Below are 22,332 nucleotides of genomic sequence, written 5' to 3'. Positions count from 1 at the left end.
ATCCTATTAGAGGGCTAAGACTTTTTTGTATGCTTTTGGAGATTCAATTTAGTTTTTTAGTTTTGAAAGCTGTTTTTGCTCATCTGAGGAGTATAAATCCTTGATGTATTGAATATAATACTATCTTTCCCATCAAAGATATGGATAGATTATTGAATTATATAGGAGCTTTTGCTTGTGTTAGGAATCTTAAGTTAAGTCAATTGATGTTTTGAAGGGTGTAACAAAAGGAGGGTAGAATTCTTCATTTTCTTCCATGAACATTATAATGGATTTATTGTTATTTATTTTGTAGCCTGAAAAGAAAACAAAATTCTCTATTCGTTTACTATTTTTTCAGTCGCTATCAGGCGCTTACAATTAGACAAATGGATTATTTTCTTCTTTATAACCACATTCTATTAAATTTCCAAATAGAGCAAATCTTTCTTTGCACAATGCAATTGAAATGACCAAAACACTGTAAAACAGACTCAAAATTAACGTATTCTGTCGTTACCAAAACTGCATAATGAAAATTTAAACATTTAGAATTGTTAACATTTTCTATCAACTACCTTAATTTATAAAGCACTTTAAAAACAACAACAGTCGATACTAAGTGCTGCACAATGACATGAAAGTGCTAAGAAAGCACAGTTAAAACACACAAAGATAGAACAATATCAAATAAAACAAGTAAAAACCACTAAAAACAGCTCTGCGTCTCATGCTGTGTTAAAAGCCACAAAATAAAAGTGTGTTTTAAGAAAAGATTAAAAATGTTTAAGAGCTATCGTGTATCCCAAATCTTCCAAGTGCATTAAACATTTTTTCAGCGTCCAACGACAATATTGCGTTATCAGATTCTTTTACAAGATAATATTAAAACTCACCTAATATTATGAATAATTAAAATTGGTTTATAGGATCTGCAATTATTTGATGACAAGGTTCCATTAACACTGTTATTATACTATTGTTTTGGGAGAGGGGATTGAAGGACTTCTGAAAGATTTCTAAAAGTGGTGAAATCAACTTGTCATTAGATACATTATACACTTCAAACAGGATTCTGTCTAGTCCAGGAGTTTTTCCATTCTTTGAATGAGTAATTGCATCAGATCAGATCCTGAGTTTGCATGTCTTCATTTAAATCATCCTGTGAGTTAAAATCTAAGGAATTCAAATGAAGTCAGTTGACTCTCAAAATAATTGACTATTTTTGCTTTTATTTGTTTAATTCTGCAAGCAAGATAAATTCACTTTGATCAAGGACCTTGACTACTCTTAATTTTTACCTTTTATTTTGGTTTTATTTTATTTTATTCTCTCACTATTTGATTTAGTTTTCTCACTTCCTGATTCCTTCCTAGTAATAGCACACAGCTGGACCTAATGATCAATCAAGATCTCTACTTCAACCCCCTGAGACGAGGCTTGTGCGTCAGATCATAGATGTTCCTGTGCTGGTTTGTAGTTGGTTTTCCTCATTTCCTCTTGTGGATTTTACTTGTTTCCTTTGTGTCCCGTTTTATTCCCTGGTTCGGTGGACGTTTGAATTTTTGGACATTTAGATATTTTGGACTCTGGTTTTCTTTGTTTTATTGTTGAACTTGTTATTCATTAAATGTGTTCTTTGTTATTGCAAAAGTTGTCTGCTGGTTACTCGCACCTGCACTTGGGTTCCACTTAGTTGATATTGTGACAATGACAAGTTTATATTTAGAAAGATAACTTGAAAAAATAGTTGCAAACCTTACAAGTAACATGACATAACATCTTATTAGTTGTAAGGTGTGTTACTGTTTATTTAGAGTTTGCCATATTTACTGATGGAGTATAATGGTTAATTAAAGTAAAATTAAGTGGTACTTGTGTAACATGTACAATTCTCAAGGAGCTTTGTTTGACTTTTGCGGGGGATCTCAATTGGCACTGTGTGTGAGCACTGAACTGATTTGCCTCCCCAGATTGTGGATAAATGTTTTTAGCTAACATGGTCAGTTTACTTTTTCTCAACACAGGCGCATGTAAGAAGCACCTGAACGAACACAACTGTATTCCTTAACATCCCAGTTCCCAAATCAGCCAGGGCACAGGATATACTCATTTTCATTTTTTTCTTTTTTGTTGTGATTTAAAAAAAAAAAAGGCTATTTTTTCCCCCCTCTCATGGCCCCATAATGGCTTGGGCAAGGTGCACGTGGACAGAACATGGATCAACAATTTATCATTGTTTATCTACGATGGACAGCGTCAGGCTGCAGTTCCGCTCCCTATCTGTAGAGGCAGCACTAGGCGCTCTCCGCGCCTACGTTAGTCAGGAGAAGAAGAGATGCAGCTTCATGCTTGGATGTAAACAAACGGACTGGGAGTAGAAGCAGAACCGGACCTCGTCTCTGAATAATTCCTGAAATGAAACCGAAGCGAACGGAACCAGGAGCGAGCCCTTAATCGACGTCTTGGTGAGTTCCATACATTAGTCACGATTAGAACTGACCGGAAACTGACCCACGTGCTAACATCTTGCATTTCGACGCGACACGCTTTTTTGTTTTCTATAAAACATCAACAAATACTCGAGGGTATTGTAATATTCGTATGTGATCATATCACAGTAAATATTTTATTTACATTCAATTCTATAGGCAGTTTGTGCAATGTTGTGGAAAACCTGTCTGGCAACAAAGACCTGTTTTAACGGTGATGGGGGCGTTACAGTAACGTCGTTACATTTTGCAGTAACGCGTTAATAATTCCAGTGATTTAAACGGGCTCGATACCAGTGTCTCTACATTAGGGGCAGGTGTGACAGTGTCACCAGCAGATGGCGCTGTGGAACACTATACAGGCAAAAAATGATTGTAGTTTGTTTTCATTGTAGGTCAACAATAGAACGCCTTTTTCCATTTACACCCTGACATCGGAACGTACTTACGTTTAGTGACGTGGTGTTTGTGTGTACTCGAGTGTATTACCTCGTACAATCTCACCCTGGTCTAGAAAGGCACTTTACAAATAACATTTACTTACTTACAATTGAAATTGTGTACATTTTTTACTATTTTTGTTTTACAGGAGCTGCAGTCAAAGATGACTGAGTGAAAAGAGCAACTGTGCAAAGATATGTTGGAAGAAAAAGGAAGATATGACTGATGCAGTGTTTGCACTTTTTTTTACTCGGTTCACATTTGAGAGAGAGAAACGACAGTTTCCATCTCTCTGCGTGAATACTTTTTAAAGCACAGAGCGGGTAGGTTGTCGTTTTATCTCATCCCAGTTTTACATGTTATGTGGTAAATTTGGTAATGTTCTTAAACAATCTATTCCTTTTTTGCCTTTACCCTTACAATGACTTAATCATATTAACTTTAATATTGAAAATAATAATTTATTGTAATATTAATTTATTTGGAGAAGAGAACGCATGAAAGGGGACATTGAAAAACATAATCCTATATTTAATCACAATATTGAGGAAAATAATAACAAATTTTATTATTTTCATAATCATTTAGCTCTTGTGTACACACTCGCTAATGTGTTAATATGAATTCAATTGTGGAAAACTGAATTGAAAATGTAAGAAGGTTAACTTAAAGTAATTGTTCACCCAAAATGGTTGGGATTATTTTCAGAGTACTATGTTCCTTTTTAAGGATATATTTTAACTGTGTATTGTTTGTGATTATTAAAGCGCTTTAGGATCCTGGTCTAGAACTTTTTAGAGTTATAGGCGAAAATGTCCATTTTGATGTAGCGACTGATGCTTGTAAATACTCCGGTTAAATGGCGTTTCCAGTGTAGACCGTAGACAGGAAGTACTCGCAATGTTTACCTTGATTACTTCCTGTATGAGTAGCACCTTGGCCTTTAAGCATATGCTACCAATGATCTTAAAATACAAACTCACAAAAATTCCTCATGTTGAGATTTCAATACAAGATGAACGTTACAGACGAACACCATGAAAGAATTTGGTTGTTTTTAAGTTTGTCTTTTTCGACAAAGATGAAGACAAATGAGCTCCATTTTATATGTGGAAGTATATACATTAAAATGTATATACATTTTAATGGATATTCATAACTCTAAAAAAGAACAGATTACTCTGAAAATGATCCCAACCATTTGTTGACATGAGGGTGAGTAAAAAAAAATGGGTGAATTTTGGGTGAACCTTCACTTGAAGGTCATCTGACCCCATGCTTCTGTCCAACACCCATAGATCTACACACGTGTTCCTGAAGGATGGCGGGACATGGAGGCCGAGGACGGCGGCTGATGAGCTTCAATGTGGAGGCTGTAGGCATCAACCGAGGAGAGACTTTACCTCCATCCATCCAGCAGCCCACTCCTCTGTTCCCAGTGAGGCACACATACACACTGAAGTTGCTCCTCTACAAGGGTGTCTAGATCGGAGCAATCGTGTTATGATGCTGACTGTTTTTTTCCATTTGCAGCCAATGGAACACAAGCCCCTCCCCCTCGCCGTAGGAGAAGAGGCCGAATACCTGCTGGCACTAAAACAGGAATTCCGGGGAACCACCCGCAGTCTTCCTACCTTCATTCACCCTGCTGCTACCAAGAGAGGTCGGAGGTCATGTGCGTGGCCTTTTGTCTTGTACTAAAATGTTGTTTTGTTTTTTTGTGGCAGACGTGGAACGCTACTCTGACAAGTACCATGGCGGCGAGCAGACAGACGGGCTGAGAGATGGCATCCCAGGTCTGTGACTGTCTTCATGTCTTTGTTGCTCTTGTTTTCTTCAACTCATCTGACCCACCCCGTGTCTCAGACTGGACCAGGTTCCCCAGAGAAGTCCGGCCTTACCTACAAAGGCTAAAGAAACCAGGTGAGAGTGTTTTAAGATATCATGAGCGCCGAGAGATCGGCTTGTATGACACTTGAATCCGGGGCCACTTACTCCAGTCTGGTGGACTGTACAGGGAGAATGACAATGATTTAGAAACAAACGTGGTTTATTTTGTTTTATGTGAATGTCGGGTCTGACTATCAGGAATTCAGTCTCACTAATGAAGCTTAAGAGTCAAGACTAATAATGACTCAAGACCAAGCTCTGCTCCGGTAGCCAAGTTTGAGTAACGTGGTCCAACCGGTCTGTTTGTCCTCAGCTCCACGCCCCACTGCATCTCAGACCAAGACGATGAGAGTCAAGGACAAGGAAGAAGTCCTCCTCCAGCTAGATGTGAGTCCAGCTCAACACCATAAACTAAACTTGTATAAACAAAGCGGGCGTGATTACAGCTGGCTGGAGAAGTGAAGACCATTATGTCATAATGGACTCTGCTCTCGTAACCTCTTGTTCACCAAGATTTCAGACTGGAGAGATTTTTTTAAAGTAATAACTTCAAAACATGGTGGTGATGAGGAACTTGCTGTAGTTTGTTTTGATAGCCCTCCCCCAACAATGCTGATTCTATTCTGCAACTCTTCCTAATAAAAGAAAATCCTAGAAAAAAAACAACCTTAAGCATTTGTTTCTGTGCTGGTCCAGACGCTGGAGAAGAAGGAGCAGCAGAGCAACGAGGACGAAGCTGACTGTGATGAGGAGGAAAAAAAGCAGGAGGAGGAAGGGGCGGAGGCAGAGGAAGAGTACGACGAGGAAGAGCTGGAGGACGTGAGACTACGGCAGACGTTACATGCTGCGAATAACTTCCTGACCAGAGCTTTGTGTTTGTGTGCAGGAGACGGACTACGCCATGTCCTACTTTGACAACGGTGAGGAGTTTGGGGCGGACAGTGACGAGAACATGGATGAAGCCGTTTACTGAACAACTTTTAACTTTTAAAGTTTTTACCTGCTTTTTTGCTACATGTTTGGAGAAATAAACTCCACTTGTTCTCATAATTGTTAGATTTCTCATTTATATAAAATGCATTAATCTATGAACGTAGTCAAAATATTGCAGTTTGACAGATGAGAACAAGCGTATCATCTACAAGTTGCTTCATGACTCTGGAATGTCGGAGAGTTTTTAACGATGCTGCAGACTAATCCGGAAACAAAGTCACAAGAGGATGCATGTCCTTCGAGGAGCAGGTCAGTTTCACTCTGTCAGCTTCCTGTATGGAGTGTCTGCCATCGGACTGAATTTGTACTATAAATTAAAATTTCTAACAATACACTTTCATATTCAAGGTTTGATGGCACAATTAAGTTTCATAGTCCTGACAGTCGCGACTGATAAACATGATGATCATGGATCTCACATTATCCTTTGCTGGATGTGGACGGCCCTGCTAACATTGAAATAAGAGACAGACTATTCCTAATGCTGAGGTAGATTGCACATTACAATTTAAAAGCAGGGAGAGCCAGAGTGCGAGAGCTGGAGTTCATCCATATCTTAGTAGGTGTTCTTCAGCTTCACCTTCCAGGAGTTTACTGTAACCCGCTCTCTGATATTAGACTGTTGAACTCATGCCTCAGGACAGCTGCGGACCAAGAGTTTCTGTATAGTGACCCAGTTCTGACAGTGAAGTTGAGACTGATCCTGACCTGGACGTGAGCCAGTTACTGCAGGATCACTGTGTACAGAGGTCAAGATGTTGTCAGTAAACACAAGTGCAAGTTATTCTCTTGAACAAAACCTTTAAATACAGCTGAACTCAGATATTTAGAGTGGGGGATTTATTTTTTTATTTAAATGAGTGAAATTGAGTAAGGATATTATATATTTATCCTGGATAATGAACCGATTGTATAGAAATCCTATTCCATGTTCCTGTACCAGGTACAGCTGGAATTTTGAGCAACCTAATAAAGGTACAACTAGGACATAGCCAACATTGTTTTCTGAGTTTCTTTTGCATCATTTTTGGTTGCTTTGTGTTCTGTTTACAGATACAACTGGCAACTTTTAGACAGAGTGGTGAGTTGTCAAAGGTGATCATTGATTTAACCACTAACTAGGCCTCGATCATCTTCCAGCACTTTAGTGGACACGTACTCTGAGGTGGCCTCATTATCACGATTATTTTAAAAAAGGAATTCTAGAAAATCATGATTTGACAGGAGACAACATTGAAACTCAAGTTTCTCAAACATGTTTATTCTACGTCAGCCAATGTGACTAGACACCATAAGAAGAGATAAATAACACACTGGTTGAATACTGTTATGTAGGAGCGACAAACGAAACCTAACACACTGTAGTTCTCATAACCATTAATTGAATTCTACTGTCCCTGAGGACCTGCCACAGTAAAACATATTGAACGCATTAAATAAAACTTTGACAGTAAGATCGTACAGTAAAATATATCATGAATCTTAAAAAAAAAACAACTAGTCATAAAAGGCTGAAGTTAAACAAGTGGGCAGGTTGAGTATTCACCGCTAGCTTGTCCATGTTTACTTGAGTGTTAATGTCAATGGAAACGATGTCCACTTTTCTCCAGCAGGAGTGTAGATTCTAGGGGCAGCTGAGCAGTCCAAACCAAACATGTTGCCAGGTACACGTGTAGCTGACCTGGCAGAGAAAATGACTCTCCCTCGTGGAAAGACTAAACCCTGTATTTTGCTAATATACAGGTATCTTTGTTAGCGGTCGTTGCAGGTCCTCAGATTTGTCGATCACCACTATCTATAGAAGCCTGGTCGAGGATAACTTGTCCATGTTCTTTAGTTTTATTTTTCAACAGTTGGATGTTCTCTGTCCAGTCTGGGCTCACCGCGCATCATCTAAGAGCAGCGAGGAAGAGATATATCAGCACTAAGGCTAGTTTGCTCGCTGGCTTCAGAGGGGACATCTCATCTAGGCATCTCATCTAGTTCACCACCGTCGTAGTCATACAGCAGTGGCGTGCTCGATCCCTCAGGACCCAACAGGAAGCAGCTGCCTACATAACTGCTGGACTGGCCATTGTAGGGAACGTTACCCAAGACCAGGGGCAGCTCCAGAACCAGCTTCTTCCGGCCAGGGATCTTCAGGTAGACCTGAGCAAAGCGGAGTCTCAGAGCCAGTCTTTTCATCACACCACAGGACCAACCTTGAGGACGTAGTCCAGCTGGATTATTCTAGAGTTCTGCAGCGATGGCTGGACTTGGGGTATCTTCAAGGGAGCTCCCTTCCACACACCACATGTCCCACAGAAGACCACATTTCCTCGGGCCGCCGTCAGCTTCTTCAGGACCGTCTGACAAGAGAGACTACAGCAGTAAGACCTGGACTCGGACTGTACAGGCCCATCATTCTCCCCTCTCACCGTGGTGCGCCCATCTGCCATGAAGGAGTGTTTGGCATACAGAGCAGCTTTGGGGACCACAAGGCTGGAGCAGGAGTTCTGAAAGTTGGCGTCGATGTGGATCACTTCACCAGCACAGTAGCCCTTCCTGTTGACCTCGGCGCTGATGGAGACATCACCCTCAGGCACCATCATGCAGGTGACTTTCTTCTGAGCAGAAGCGTGGACCGGAGCCTTGAAGAGGCGGGGTAGGTTAGGCACATGACTCGAGTCTGGACCCGGGTCTGTCGTTACCTTTAGGTCCAGTCGGTTCACGTCCAGCAGCTCTTCGACCTCGAACTCCCGTTCACAGAGCAGGTCTGGCTGTGACGTCCGCCGCAACATCGCCTGCACGTAGTAGCGCACGCAGCCAAACTTGCCCTTGAAGGATGACACCAGACCCCTGGGGTCAAAGGTCAGCATTAGTTGTCAATCACTGAAGGCAATAGAACAGGGACTCACCCCGACAGAAGGAAACCGAACCAGAAGCTGAAGGTCCGTCCAGGAGGAAGCAGAAAGCCACCAGCTGAGTCTGATGACACAAGAGGGAACACCATTGTAGCCAAAACATTATGACCACTTCACTCCTGCCTGCTGCATCCACACATTCCACCTCTGTCAGAATGACGGGTGTAATATTTTGTTTCTTTTCTGATTTCATTGCTGAGAAAACATTTTTGTTTACAGTCAGACCAAGGTTTAAAAATAGATTTCAGGGAGAGTGTGACAAAATGAGCTCAGCCGAGGGGCTCCTATATTTCTGGACCCATAGCCAAATCAAAGTATCAACATTTAAAATGTCAAACCTGTTCCATTTTACAGACGGCAACGAGTTGGGTTAATTTTGATTTCAATTAAATTGTGAACCAACCTAACTTGATGTCATCAGTCAAAACGGTTCGAAATAAACCAAGAAAAACAACAATTTAGATTTATTTTATAAAGGATTTTCCATGTGATCGAAATAAGAAATGAACCGGTCGTCACCTCATTAGACCTTTTTTGCTCAGAAGAAGATCAACCTGCATCCTTCATATTCAAGAAACTAACATTTATGGTGAGTGGCATTTTTGGGAATCATTTAAAAGTTGTAATACAGATAATACAATTTGAATTGAATTGCAGTGCCTCACCAACATCATGATAAAAAAAGGAAAACTAAGAGGGGCTTTCCAGCGATCTATATTATCTTGTAATTTTGATAGACAACCTTTATTAAAAAGTGATTCAAGCATCCTCATTTAAAGTTTAAAATAACTGACATGTTTACTGAAGGTCAAAATTAAACGTTTCCTGCTCACATCTCTGTACTTACATCCGTTTACTGTTTATAAGAATTTGACACAAGAGTTCTCGATCCAATTCTAAATAAGAAACGTTATTTATAGGACGTTTGTGTTGGTGTGTCATTCGAGAGGAATGATGATGGATGAATAGTGAAATAAGATGCTACTTTCACTTTAAAATTATAAATCTGACAGGAGTCAGTGACTCACCAGCCATGAACATCAGCCCCCCTCACTGAGAAGTGCCCACTCTTGGGCCCCACTTTCATGCTAGAGACGCACCAGATTAATTAAGATAAAGTTTTTTGACTTTTTTACACATTGTTGCTACAAAACTTAAACTCTATTCCACTTTAAGCCAAAAACAACATTAACAAACACGCACCTGTCTCCAGCTGCTCCTCCAGGTTCAACTCCTCCTGGTACTCCAGGTACTCCTCCTCCTGAGTCCTGCGTCTCCTCCCGCTGTGCTCCACCCGCGCGAGTCCGACAGCGGTCAGCGTGAGTCCGGCCAGCCTGCACGGTTTGTCCGCCGCCAGTTGGACCGACCCGGAGAGCTTGTCTCCGCTGCGGTAGGAGGTCCGACCGGTGGACTCGAAGTCGAGCCGGAAGAGCCCGGGCTTGACGGCCTGAGGCATGTTGACGAAAGGAGCCGAGCAGACACGAAGTCTGATTGAGAATTGAGATCGCCCGGGGCTTGTATTTATATCGTCAGCAAGTAGGTCCGCACCAATCAGAGGAGCCGTGCCGTGACGTCATCAGCAACACGTACTTTGGGGAACCACGAGGACTGTCAACAAAGCTCTGATTTACGCGTTGACTCGTAGGCGGCCTCTGGTGGCCAAGATTGATCGATGATAAAGACGCAGCGGCCAACGTTCGTGAACAAAACAAGTTCACGACAAAAACTTAAACAGAACCAGACTCAGCACCGTCGGACCAGACAGGTGGAACAAAGATCTTGATGTTCCAGAGTTTAGAAGGAAACTGAAACTGAAACAATTGTGAATAAACACCATTTATCACTGTCAGCGGCTCACATGTTGCTGAGCCAGAAGTCCTGGACTTTCCAGATCGCTAAATAAAACTTGACTGACCTCAGCTAGAGGAAAGACCCTTACTGCAGGAGTAAAAGACCCATTTACAGTAAATGATATTTTTTTGTTGTCAATGTTGGTGTATTACTATTAATCTTAGTGTGTAATTTTTGTTGGTGTGTTATTGTTGTAACCATTAGTATGTTACTGTTGTTTGTGTGTTTTTGTTATTAATGTTGCGGTGTTGTTGTTGTTAATGTTGATGTAGTATTGGTGCGTTATTGTTGATTTAGTATTAGTGTTGGTGTGTTCTTGTTGTTGGTGTGTAACTGTTATTAATGTTGGTATGTTTTTGATGATGGTGCGTTAGTGCTGTTAATATTGGTGTGTAATGTCTTGTGTTGTTGTTTGCATTGGTGTGTTGTAGTTGTTAATGTTTGTGTGTAATTGTTATTAATGTTGGTATGTTGTTGTCATTAATGTTGATGGGTTATTGTTATAACAGTTTTGTTCAGTCACTTACAAGAGCTTACCTATACTTCAGATACTTTTTTAAAAACTCTTAAGACGATAAACCTGTCTTCTTTGGCCATACCATTCACACATTTCAAGTCGTTTGCGACATCGCTTACATTTTTAACAGACAAGCTATACTTTGTTTGGATGATACTTTGCATCATTTACGAATTGTGTGTCCTGTGACAGACTGGCACCCTGTCCAGGGTGTCCCCTGCCTCTCGTCCGAATAAACTGATATAGGCTCCAGCCCCCTGCGACCTCCATTAGAGAACAAGCGGCACAGAAAATAAATGAATGAAAGAATTAACACACAACAACAACCCACAATAGAAAAAAAGTACTTGAAAAATCAGATACAGTATAAAAACATCTGTTTATTCTCTGCTGATATATATTGTTTTTGAAGTGATATTACAGAAGCAAACAATTAAATAAGTGGCACAGTGCTGATTTATATTAAAGTAAACCTTAATTAAATGTTGGTTTATTATGCCGAGTGTGCTGTCTGGCAGGGTTAAAAGGGGGACTTTGTGGAGTGATTGGTTTGAAAACAAAAAATCGAAAGCTACAGAACAGCTGTTTACTTTGGACGAGGAAGAGTAAGATCCAGCCATGAGAGAGGAGCAGGCCAAAGAGAGGGCAAGGCAGACGGATATGAATGTTTGGTGGTGGCATTCCAAGAGCTGCAACAACAGTAGTCAGTGATAAAATTCTTGCCACTATATTTGACCATATAAGTTAACAATGGTCTTTGAAGACTAGTTTAATTTAAAGTGTTATTGTTGGTGATGTTGTTTTCAAGTAACTGGACATGGTAGTCTTGTCGTGTTTTGTTGACGCATGGTCACTTTCTTGACCATGAATAAGTACAAATAAAAGCGTTTTATCAACAACACAACTTCCCAGAGTTCGTTCTCCCGCTGACCTTTGTCCTGGTTAAAACCTGGTACCGGACTGACTCTGGTACCACTCTTGGTCACCCTGCAGGGGCTTTTACTTAGACACAGAACAGTAGCTGCTGACGGAAGTGGGCCAAACCACCTCAATGCTCACGTCTGTGGTCCCTGGCTGGGCAGGCAGGAGGTTGAAGGTCCATACTCCCCCGTCATCTGGTCGCATCAAACCTGTGGGACAAAAGAAAGTGAGACTGGAAGAGGAAGCAGAAGAGGAAGAAGGTCTCGAGGTTCTCACTGGCGGATGGCGTCGGGGATCTGCAGCCTCTCCATGGGGATAAGCTGAGCAAGTTCCTGAAGCGAGTGGACGAAGTGAATCTTGCTGCTGAACTTTTCACTACAGAGGTCAAAGGTTAGTGTGTGTATGCATACGAGTGTGTGAGCGTGTGTTAGGAACCTAATAAAGGGTTTGACCATGGTGACGAGGGCTCTGATGTACCAGGCTGGGTGGACCACAAGAAGACCCTTCAGGTCTTTCCTCAACCTGCAGACAATATCCTTGTCGTCATTGAAACATCCAGCGAGAGCAAGTCATGTGACCCACCTTCGGTCGATGGACGCGTAGCACTTGTGCACCCACTTGATGGGAGGAAGCTTGTTTCGTGGCGCCATGGCACACAAGTAGACCAGCAGGTAGTTCTCCGACACCATTAGGTCCAGGGTGCCCATGATGTACCTGAACAGGTTGTCCATCACGTAGTCGTAGTCCTCCACCGTGTTCTCAGGCAGGTAGCAGGACGTGAACAGGATGATAGCATTCATCTCGTCTCCATAGTAACCTGTGGGCCATCAGGAGAGACGCTGAGTTCAGGAGGAAACACTTCCAGTCACCTGTGACCCCAGTGTGACCTCTGACCTCCATGTGACAGCACCTGCAGGTACGGCTCCAAAACACTCATGTCCACGTGGTACTCCAGCCCAGACACACAGAATCTCCTCCAGTGGCGCCCCCTGCTGTCCACTTGATCCAACTCAACCAGGCCCGTTTCTGAGTACTCGGCCGGTCCTGCGGTGCCCTCTGCTAACTCGGTGGTCATACGAGGGAAGTTGTCTGCAGAGATTCAAAATGTATTAGATTGTAACGTAATGGCTTCTGATCGGGGTCAGAGGTCACAGTCTCACCCTCCCACTCCAGCTCGTGGATTGTGTCTGGCAGCTGCTCGGTCTCGCTGTCTGACGGCGTCTCCAGGGCCTCCAGGTTGATGTCCAGCGACAGGCCTTCCTCCGGCGTGGCCGACAATGCCGCGGCCGAGAAGCCATCAGTACTCGGATCGTGAGAGTCCTGCCGGCTCAACGACAGGCTGAGTGACGGAGCCACCAGACGCTTCTTTCTGGCACTGTCTCTCGGAGAGATGTCCGAAGAGGTGGGCGGGGCTACAGAAGAGTACGATAATGTTATAACCGCTGAGTTGTATCCGAAGACATGCAACCTCACCTTCACTAGAGGTTGCTGTGGGACTCCCATTGCCCTCTGGCAGAGGTCTGCAATACAAGCAAGGACAACCAATGCCATTATTAATACAAATAATGTATTTTTTTTAGGAACCAATATATGTAGTCCCAGACATGACATGGTAAAACAACAAAAGACTAAGTTGTGGCAACAAAATACAAAGTTGTGGCAAAGAAATACTAAGTCTTGGCCACGAAATACAAAGTTTTGACCAAGAAATACTAAGTCGAGGCCACAAAATACAAAGTTGTGACCAAGAAATACTAAGTTGTGACCACGATACACAAAGTTGTGGCAAAGAAATACTAAGTCTTGGCCACGATATACAAAGTTGTGACCAAGAAATACTAAGTCGTGGGCCCGAAATACAAAGTTGTGACCAAGAAATATTAAGTTGTGGCCACGAAGTACAAGGTGATGGCCAAGAAATACTAATTCATGGCCACGATATACAAAGTTGTGACCAAGAAATACTAAGTCTTGGCCACGATATACAAAGTTGTGACCAAGAAATACTAAGTCTTGGCCACGAAATACTAAGTCGTGGCCACGAAAAACTAGGTAGTGGCCAAGAAATACATATATTTTAAGTATAAGTATAAGTTTATGCCATGATTAATGTTTTTTTTTCAATTCATTGACAGATTGAAATATCAGACCTTGGGAAGCCGTCATCCTGCCACTCCTCCCTCAGCTCCATATCCTCCATATCCAGCCGCCGGGAGTCATCTGTCGTCCTGCACACACACAACCGCTGCTTTGACCATGATTTTCTTCATCTTTATCATTGCGGCTGACAGAAGTAATCAACAGTGACCTGCAGAACAGGAAGTGAGATCATGCTGGAGATGGGATGAACTGGACAAACTAGAAAAACCACTGTTGGCAACACACCCAGTGGGTGACCATACTTGGGTTGGACTCCAGGAGGAACCCGAACTGACAACGATGCTAGGGAAAGAGGGGGTGAGAATGGCCAAGGTGTGTCGTGTTAGACACACCGGACTAGAAGATTCACCCCAGTTTCTTCTAATGACGAGAAGTGACAACAACAAACAAACAGAAGGCTTTCAGAACAGTCTTTGGTTTCTTACGTCAAAAAAGACCAAAAGAAGTCTGTCCTGAAACTACTTCAAGAAAACAAGTGCAGCAGGCTCGTCTGGGACACAAGAGGGTTCTGGCTTCAGAGACCGACAGAAGGTTAAATTACGTCACATCCTGATGGTCAGAAACATCTTTACTTAAGGAACACACATACCTGTCAGTTGTGTCCATGTCACCGGGCGATGATGTCACGGTGGGTTCTGTCCGGCTTCAGAAGGTTATGTCTGTGTGCGTGTGCGAGTTAATGTCACTTGATATTTCTCATTGTCTCAACTGCTGCCACACAGGTCTGACCACATTACACAGGAGAGCTGCACCTGATTGGTCCACTCACCTGCTGCACACTTTAGAACTCCCACCAATAAAGGGACACATACACAGTCCCTTTCAGTCTAAAAGTCCATGTCGGATAATTGACACTTGTGTCTGTTGTTGGATGATTGTCACTCGTGTCTGTTATTGGATGATTTTACTTGTGTCTGTTGTCGGTTGATTGTCACTTGTGTCTCTTGTTGGATGATTTTCACTTGTGTCTGTTGTCAGATGATTGTCACTCGTGTCTGTTGTCGGATGATAGTCACTTGTGTCTGTTGTAGGATGATTTTACTTGTGTCTGTTGTCAGATGACTGTCACTTGTGTCTCTTGTTGGATGATTGTCACTTGTGTCTGTTGTTGGATGATTTTACTTGTCTTTTGTTGGATGATTGTCACTTGTGTCTGTCGTTGGATGATTGTCACTCGTGTCTGTCGTTGGATGGTTGTTACTTGCGTCTGTTGTTGAATGATTTTACTCGTGTCTGCGTCGGATGGTTGTCACTCGTGTCTGTCGTTGGATAATTTTACTTGTGTCTGTTGTCGGATGGTTGTGACTTGTGTCTGTTGTCGGATGATTGTCACTTGTGTCTGTCGTTGGAGGATTGTCACTCGTGTCTGTTGTTGGATGATTGTCACATGTGTCTGTCGTTGGAGGATTGTCACTTGTGTCTGTCGTTGGAGGATTGTCACTCGTGTCTGTCGTTGGATGGTTGTTACTTGTGTCTGTTGTTGAATGATTTTACTTGTGTCTGTGTCGGATGGTTGTCACTCGTGTCTGTCGTTGGATAATTTTATTTGTGTCTGTTGTCGGATGATTGTGACTTGTGTCCGTCGTCGGATGATTGTCACTTGTGTCTGTCGTTGGATGATTGTCACTCGTGTCTGTCGTTGGATGGTTGTTACTTGCGTCTGTTGTTGAATGATTTTACTCGTGTCTGTTGTCGGATGGTTGTCACTCGTGTCTGTCGTTGGATAATTTTACTTGTGTCTGTTGTCGGATGGTTGTGACTTGTGTCTGTTGTCGGATGATTGTCACTTGTGTCTGTCGTTGGAGGATTGTCACTCGTGTCTGTTGTTGGATGATTGTCACATGTGTTTGTCGTTGGAGGATTGTCACTTGTGTCTATCGTTGGATGATTGTCACTTGTGTCTGTCGTTGGAGGATTGTCACTCGTGTCTGTTGTTGGATGATTGTCACATGTGTCTGTCGTTGGAGGATTGTCACTCGTGTCTGTCGTTGGATGGTTGTTACTTGTGTCTGTTGTTGAATGATTTTACTTGTGTCTGTGTCGGATGGTTGTCACTCGTGTCTGTCGTTGGATAATTTTATTTGTGTCTGTTGTCGGATGATTGTGACTTGTGTCCGTCGTCGGATGATTGTCACTTGTGTCTGTCGTTGGATGATTGTCACTCGTGTCTGTCGTTGGATGGTTGTTACTTGCGTCTGTTGTTGAATGATTTTACTCGTGTCTGTTGTCGGATGGTTGTCACTCGTGTCTGTCGTTGGATAATTTTACTTGTGTCTGTTGTCGGATGGTTGTGACTTGTGTCTGTTGTCGGATGATTGTCACTTGTGTCTGTCGTTGGAGGATTGTCACTCGTGTCTGTCGTTGGAGGATTGTCACTCGTGTCTGTCGTTGGATGGTTGTTACTTGTGTCTGTTGTTGAATGATTTTACTTGTGTCTGTGTCGGATGGTTGTCACTCGTGTCTGTCGTTGGATAATTTTATTTGTGTCTGTTGTCGGATGATTGTGACTTGTGTCCGTCGTCGGATGATTGTCACTTGTGTCTGTCGTTGGATGATTGACACTTGTGTCTGTCGTTGGATGATTGACACTTGTGTCTGTCGTTGGATGATTGACACTTGTGTCTGTCGTCGGATGATTGTCACTTGTGTCCGTCGTTGGATGATTGACACTTGTGTTCGTCGTTGGATGATTGTCACTTGTGTCTGTTGTTGAATTATTTTACTTGCATCTGTTGTTGGTTGATTGTCACTTGTGTCCGTTGTCGGTTGATTGTCACTCGTGTCTGTTGTCGGATGATTGTCACTCGTGTCTGTTGTCGGATGATTGTCACTCGTTTCTGTTGTCGGATGATCGTCACTCGTGTCTGTTGTCGGATGATTTTCACTCGTGTCTGTTGTCGGATGATTGTCACTCGTGTCTGTTGTTGGATGATTAACACTTGTGTGTGTTGTCGGATGACTGTCACTTGTGTGTGTTGTCGGATGACTGTCACTTGTGTCTGTTGTCGGATGACTGTCACTTGTGTCTGTTGTTGGATGATTGTCATATGTGTCTGTTGTTGGATGGTTGTCACTTGTGTCTGTTGTTGGATGATTGTCACTTGTGTATGTTGTTGGATGATTGTCACTTGTGTCTGTTGTTGGATGATTGTCACTTGTGTCTGTTGTTGGATGACTGTCACTTGTGTCTGTTGTTGGATGGTTGTCACTCGTGTCTGTTGTTGGATGATTGTCACTCGTGTCTGTTGTCGGATGATTGTCACTCGTTTCTGTTGTCGGATGATTGTCACTTGTGTCTGTCGTTGGATGATTGTCACTCGTGTCTGTCGTTGGATGGTTGTTACTTGCGTCTGTTGTTGAATGATTTTACTCGTGTCTGTTGTCGGATGGTTGTCACTCGTGTCTGTCGTTGGATAATTTTACTTGTGTCTGTTGTCGGATGGTTGTGACTTGTGTCTGTTGTCGGATGATTGTCACTTGTGTCTGTCGTTGGAGGATTGTCACTCGTGTCTGTTGTTGGATGATTGTCACATGTGTCTGTCGTTGGAGGATTGTCACTTGTGTCTGTCGTTGGAGGATTGTCACTCGTGTCTGTCGTTGGATGGTTGTTACTTGTGTCTGTTGTTGAATGATTTTACTTGTGTCTGTGTCGGATGGTTGTCACTCGTGTCTGTCGTTGGATAATTTTATTTGTGTCTGTTGTCGGATGATTGTGACTTGTGTCCGTCGTCGGATGATTGTCACTTGTGTCTGTCGTTGGATGATTGTCACTCGTGTCTGTCGTTGGATGGTTGTTACTTGCGTCTGTTGTTAAATGATTTTACTCGTGTCTGTTGTCGGATGGTTGTCACTCGTGTCTGTCGTTGGATAATTTTACTTGTGTCTGTTGTCGGATGGTTGTGACTTGTGTCTGTTGTCGGATGATTGTCACTTGTGTCTGTCGTTGGAGGATTGTCACTCGTGTCTGTTGTTGGATGATTGTCACATGTGTCTGTCGTTGGAGGATTGTCACTTGTGTCTATCGTTGGATGATTGTCACTTGTGTCTGTCGTTGGAGGAGTCACTCGTGTCTGTTGTTGGATGATTGTCACATGTGTCTGTCGTTGGAGGATTGTCACTCGTGTCTGTCGTTGGATGGTTGTTACTTGTGTCTGTTGTTGAATGATTTTACTTGTGTCTGTGTCGGATGGTTGTCACTCGTGTCTGTCGTTGGATAATTTTATTTGTGTCTGTTGTCGGATGATTGTGACTTGTGTCCGTCGTCGGATGATTGTCACTTGTGTCTGTCGTTGGATGATTGTCACTCGTGTCTGTCGTTGGATGGTTGTTACTTGCGTCTGTTGTTGAATGATTTTACTCGTGTCTGTTGTCGGATGGTTGTCACTCGTGTCTGTCGTTGGATAATTTTACTTGTGTCTGTTGTCGGATGGTTGTGACTTGTGTCTGTTGTCGGATGATTGTCACTTGTGTCTGTCGTTGGAGGATTGTCACTCGTGTCTGTCGTTGGAGGATTGTCACTCGTGTCTGTCGTTGGATGGTTGTTACTTGTGTCTGTTGTTGAATGATTTTACTTGTGTCTGTGTCGGATGGTTGTCACTCGTGTCTGTCGTTGGATAATTTTATTTGTGTCTGTTGTCGGATGATTGTGACTTGTGTCCGTCGTCGGATGATTGTCACTTGTGTCTGTCGTTGGATGATTGACACTTGTGTCTGTCGTTGGATGATTGACACTTGTGTCTGTCGTTGGATGATTGACACTTGTGTCTGTCGTCGGATGATTGTCACTTGTGTCCGTCGTTGGATGATTGACACTTGTGTTCGTCGTTGGATGATTGTCACTTGTGTCTGTTGTTGAATTATTTTACTTGCATCTGTTGTTGGTTGATTGTCACTTGTATCCGTTGTCGGTTGATTGTCACTCGTGTCTGTTGTCGGATGATTGTCACTCGTGTCTGTTGTCGGATGATTGTCACTCGTTTCTGTTGTCGGATGATCGTCACTCGTGTCTGTTGTCGGATGATTTTCACTCGTGTCTGTTGTCGGATGATTGTCACTCGTGTCTGTTGTTGGATGATTGTCACTTGTGTGTGTTGTCGGATGACTGTCACTTGTGTGTGTTGTCGGATGACTGTCACTTGTGTCTGTTGTCGGATGACTGTCACTTGTGTCTGTTGTTGGATGATTGTCATATGTGTCTGTTGTTGGATGGTTGTCACTTGTGTCTGTTGTTGGATGATTGTCACTTGTGTATGTTGTTGGATGATTGTCACTTGTGTCTGTTGTTGGATGATTGTCACTTGTGTCTGTTGTTGGATGACTGTCACTTGTGTCTGTTGTTGGATGGTTGTCACTCGTGTCTGTTGTTGGATGATTGTCACTCGTGTCTGTTGTCGGATGATTGTCACTCGTTTCTGTTGTCGGATGATTGTCACTCGTGTCTGTTGTCGGATGATTGTCACTCATGTCTGTTGTCGGATAATTTTACTTGTGTCTGTTGTCGGATGACTGTCACTTGTGTCTGTTGTTGGATGATTGTCACTTGTGTCTTTTGTTGGATGGTTGTCACTTGTGTCTGTTGTTGGATGATTGTCACTTGTGTCTGTTGTTGGATGATTGTCACTCGTGTCTGTTGTTGGATGATTTTACTTGTGTCTGTTGTCGGATGACTGTCACTTGTGTCTGTTGTCGGATGACTGTCACTTGCATCTGTTGTTGGATGATTGTCACTTGCGTCTGTTGTTGGATGGTTGTCACTTGTGTCTGTTGTTGGATGATTGTCACTTGTGTCTGTTGTTGGATCATTCTCACTTGTGTCTGTTGTTGGATCATTCTCACTTGTGTCTGTTGTTGGATGATTCTCACTTGTGTCTGTTGTTGGATGATTCTCACTTGTGTCTGTTGTTGGATGATTCTCACTTGTGTCTGTTGTTGGATGATTCTCACTTGTGTCTGTTGTTGGATGATTCTCACTTGTGTCTGTTGTTGGATGATTCTCACTTGTCTGTTGTTGGATCATTCTCACTTGTGTCTGTTGTTGGATGATTGTCACTTGTGTCTGTTGTTGGATGATTGTCACTTGTGTCTGTTGTCGGATGACTGTCACTTGTGTCTGTTGTTGGATAATTTTACTTGTGTCTGTTGTCGGATGACTGTCACTTGTGTCTGTTGTTGGATGATTGTCACTTGTGTCTTTTGTTGGATGGTTGTCACTTGTGTCTGTTGTTGGATGATTGTCACTTGTGTCTGTTGTTGGATGATTGTCACTCGTGTCTGTTGTTGGATGATTTTACTTGTGTCTGTTGTCGGATGACTGTCACTTGTGTCTGTTGTCGGATGACTGTCACTTGCATCTGTTGTTGGATGATTGTCACTTGCGTCTGTTGTTGGATGGTTGTCACTTGTGTCTGTTGTTGGATGATTGTCACTTGTGTCTGTTGTTGGATCATTCTCACTTGTGTCTGTTGTTGGATCATTCTCACTTGTGTCTGTTGTTGGATGATTCTCACTTGTGTCTGTTGTTGGATGATTCTCACTTGTGTCTGTTGTTGGATGATTCTCACTTGTGTCTGTTGTTGGATGATTCTCACTTGTGTCTGTTGTTGGATGATTCTCACTTGTGTCTGTTGTTGGATGATTCTCACTTGTCTGTTGTTGGATCATTCTCACTTGTGTCTGTTGTTGGATGATTGTCACTTGTGTCTGTTGTTGGATGATTGTCACTTGTGTCTGTTGTCGGATGACTGTCACTTGTGTCTGTTGTTGGATGATTGTCACTTGTGTCTTTTGTTGGATGGTTGTCACTTGTGTCTGTTGTTGGATGATTGTCACTTGTGTCTGTTGTTGGATGATTGTCACTCGTGTCTGTTGTTGGATGATTTTACTTGTGTCTGTTGTCGGATGACTGTCACTTGTGTCTGTTGTCGGATGACTGTCACTTGCGTCTGTTGTTGGATGATTGTCACTTGCGTCTGTTGTTGGATGGTTGTCACTTGTGTCTGTTGTTGGATGATTGTCACTTGTGTCTGTTGTTGGATCATTCTCACTTGTGTCTGTTGTTGGATGGTTGTCACGTGTCTGTTGTTGGATAATTGTCACTTGTGTCTGTTGTTGGATGGTTGTCACTTGTGTCTGTTGTTGGATGATTGTCACTTGTGTCTGTTGTTGGTTGATTGTCACTTGTGTCCATTGTCGGTTGATTGTCACTTGTGTCTGTTGTTGGATGGTTGTCACTTGTGTCTGTTGTCGGATGATTGTCACTTGTGTCTGTTGTTGGATCATTCTCACTTGTGTCTGTTGTTGGATGATTCTCACTTGTGTCTGTTGTTGGATGATTCTCACTTGTGTCTGTTGTTGGATGATTCTCACTTGTGTCTGTTGTTGGATGATTCTCACTTGTGTCTGTTGTTGGATGATTCTCACTTGTCTGTTGTTGGATCATTCTCACTTGTGTCTGTTGTTGGATGATTGTCACTTGTGTCTGTTGTTGGATGATTGTCACTTGTGTCTGTTGTCGGATGACTGTCACTTGTGTCTGTTGTTGGATGATTGTCACTTGTGTCTTTTGTTGGATGGTTGTCACTTGTGTCTGTTGTTGGATGATTGTCACTTGTGTCTGTTGTTGGATGATTGTCACTCGTGTCTGTTGTTGGATGATTTTACTTGTGTCTGTTGTCGGATGACTGTCACTTGTGTCTGTTGTCGGATGACTGTCACTTGCGTCTGTTGTTGGATGATTGTCACTTGCGTCTGTTGTTGGATGGTTGTCACTTGTGTCTGTTGTTGGATGATTGTCACTTGTGTCTGTTGTTGGATCATTCTCACTTGTGTCTGTTGTTGGATCATTCTCACTTGTGTCTGTTGTTGGATGATTCTCACTTGTGTCTGTTGTTGGATGATTCTCACTTGTGTCTGTTGTTGGATGATTCTCACTTGTGTCTGTTGTTGGATGATTCTCACTTGTGTCTGTTGTTGGATGATTCTCACTTGTCTGTTGTTGGATCATTCTCACTTGTGTCTGTTGTTGGATGATTGTCACTTGTGTCTGTTGTTGGATGATTGTCACTTGTGTCTGTTGTCGGATGACTGTCACTTGTGTCTGTTGTTGGATGATTGTCACTTGTGTCTTTTGTTGGATGGTTGTCACTTGTGTCTGTTGTTGGATGATTGTCACTTGTGTCTGTTGTTG

General features: G+C 42.7%; 3 protein-coding genes across 3 annotated transcripts; 1 reads left to right on the top strand and 2 right to left on the bottom strand.

Moving 5' to 3' along the window:
• Positions 1 to 2,318: 2,318 nt before the first annotated feature.
• polr3glb (RNA polymerase III subunit GL b) lies at positions 2,319 to 6,791 on the top strand. Its single transcript, XM_087812446.1, has 9 exons — positions 2,319 to 2,447; positions 3,061 to 3,235; positions 4,211 to 4,350; positions 4,446 to 4,575; positions 4,640 to 4,708; positions 4,779 to 4,835; positions 5,116 to 5,189; positions 5,499 to 5,621; positions 5,689 to 6,791. The coding sequence occupies exons 3-9, from the start codon at positions 4,234 to 4,236 to the stop codon at positions 5,773 to 5,775; spliced, it is 657 nt and encodes a 218-aa protein (XP_087668572.1). The 5' UTR covers positions 2,319 to 2,447; positions 3,061 to 3,235; positions 4,211 to 4,233; the 3' UTR covers positions 5,776 to 6,791.
• Positions 6,792 to 7,035: 244 nt separating this feature from the next.
• LOC148062196 (thioredoxin-interacting protein-like) lies at positions 7,036 to 10,170 on the bottom strand. The gene is made up of 6 exons (XM_087812741.1): positions 9,902 to 10,170; positions 8,693 to 8,762; positions 8,486 to 8,633; positions 8,213 to 8,425; positions 7,997 to 8,143; positions 7,036 to 7,943 (listed from the first exon to the last, which is right to left on the bottom strand). Exons 1-6 carry the CDS (start codon positions 10,152 to 10,154, stop codon positions 7,758 to 7,760), a joined length of 1,017 nt encoding a protein of 338 aa, XP_087668867.1. The 5' UTR covers positions 10,155 to 10,170; the 3' UTR covers positions 7,036 to 7,757.
• A 1,256-nt stretch (positions 10,171 to 11,426) lies between these two features.
• bnipl (BCL2 interacting protein like) lies at positions 11,427 to 14,845 on the bottom strand. Its single transcript, XM_087812553.1, has 9 exons — positions 14,737 to 14,845; positions 14,138 to 14,215; positions 13,461 to 13,507; positions 13,148 to 13,399; positions 12,882 to 13,076; positions 12,570 to 12,804; positions 12,423 to 12,509; positions 12,264 to 12,362; positions 11,427 to 12,196 (listed from the first exon to the last, which is right to left on the bottom strand). Exons 1-9 carry the CDS (start codon positions 14,751 to 14,753, stop codon positions 12,178 to 12,180), a joined length of 1,029 nt encoding a protein of 342 aa, XP_087668679.1. The 5' UTR covers positions 14,754 to 14,845; the 3' UTR covers positions 11,427 to 12,177.
• Positions 14,846 to 22,332: the final 7,487 nt, after the last annotated feature.

The sequence above is a fragment of the Callionymus lyra genome, chromosome 17 (assembly GCF_982586985.1).
Source record: "Callionymus lyra chromosome 17, fCalLyr1.hap1.1, whole genome shotgun sequence".
NCBI lineage: Eukaryota > Metazoa > Chordata > Actinopteri > Syngnathiformes > Callionymidae > Callionymus > Callionymus lyra.
The sequence above is the reverse complement of the archived record's forward strand: the minus strand, read 5'-3'. Positions and strand labels throughout refer to the sequence as shown.

What these genes read in the sequence shown, in the direction of transcription:
- LOC148062196 (XM_087812741.1), bottom strand. Translation starts at nt 10,154, where the DNA reads ATGCCTCAGGCCGTCAAGCCCGGGCTCTTCCGGCTCGACTTCGAGTCC. An exon ending in TGAACCGACTGGACCTAAAG is followed by an intron (nt 8,426 to 8,485) that starts GTAACGACAGAC and finishes CGCCTCTTCAAG; the next exon opens with GCTCCGGTCCACGCTTCTGC. An exon ending in TGGCAGATGGGCGCACCACG is followed by an intron (nt 8,144 to 8,212) that starts GTGAGAGGGGAG and finishes CTCTCTTGTCAG; the next exon opens with ACGGTCCTGAAGAAGCTGAC.
- polr3glb (XM_087812446.1), top strand. Translation starts at nt 4,234, where the DNA reads ATGGCGGGACATGGAGGCCGAGGACGGCGGCTGATGAGCTTCAATGTG. An exon ending in GCTGAGAGATGGCATCCCAG is followed by an intron (nt 4,709 to 4,778) that starts GTCTGTGACTGT and finishes CCCGTGTCTCAG; the next exon opens with ACTGGACCAGGTTCCCCAGA. An exon ending in ACGAGGAAGAGCTGGAGGAC is followed by an intron (nt 5,622 to 5,688) that starts GTGAGACTACGG and finishes GTTTGTGTGCAG; the next exon opens with GAGACGGACTACGCCATGTC.
- bnipl (XM_087812553.1), bottom strand. An exon ending in TACGCGTCCATCGACCGAAG is followed by an intron (nt 12,510 to 12,569) that starts GTGGGTCACATG and finishes TATTGTCTGCAG; the next exon opens with GTTGAGGAAAGACCTGAAGG. An exon ending in ATGGTCAAACCCTTTATTAG is followed by an intron (nt 12,363 to 12,422) that starts GTTCCTAACACA and finishes TGACCTCTGTAG; the next exon opens with TGAAAAGTTCAGCAGCAAGA.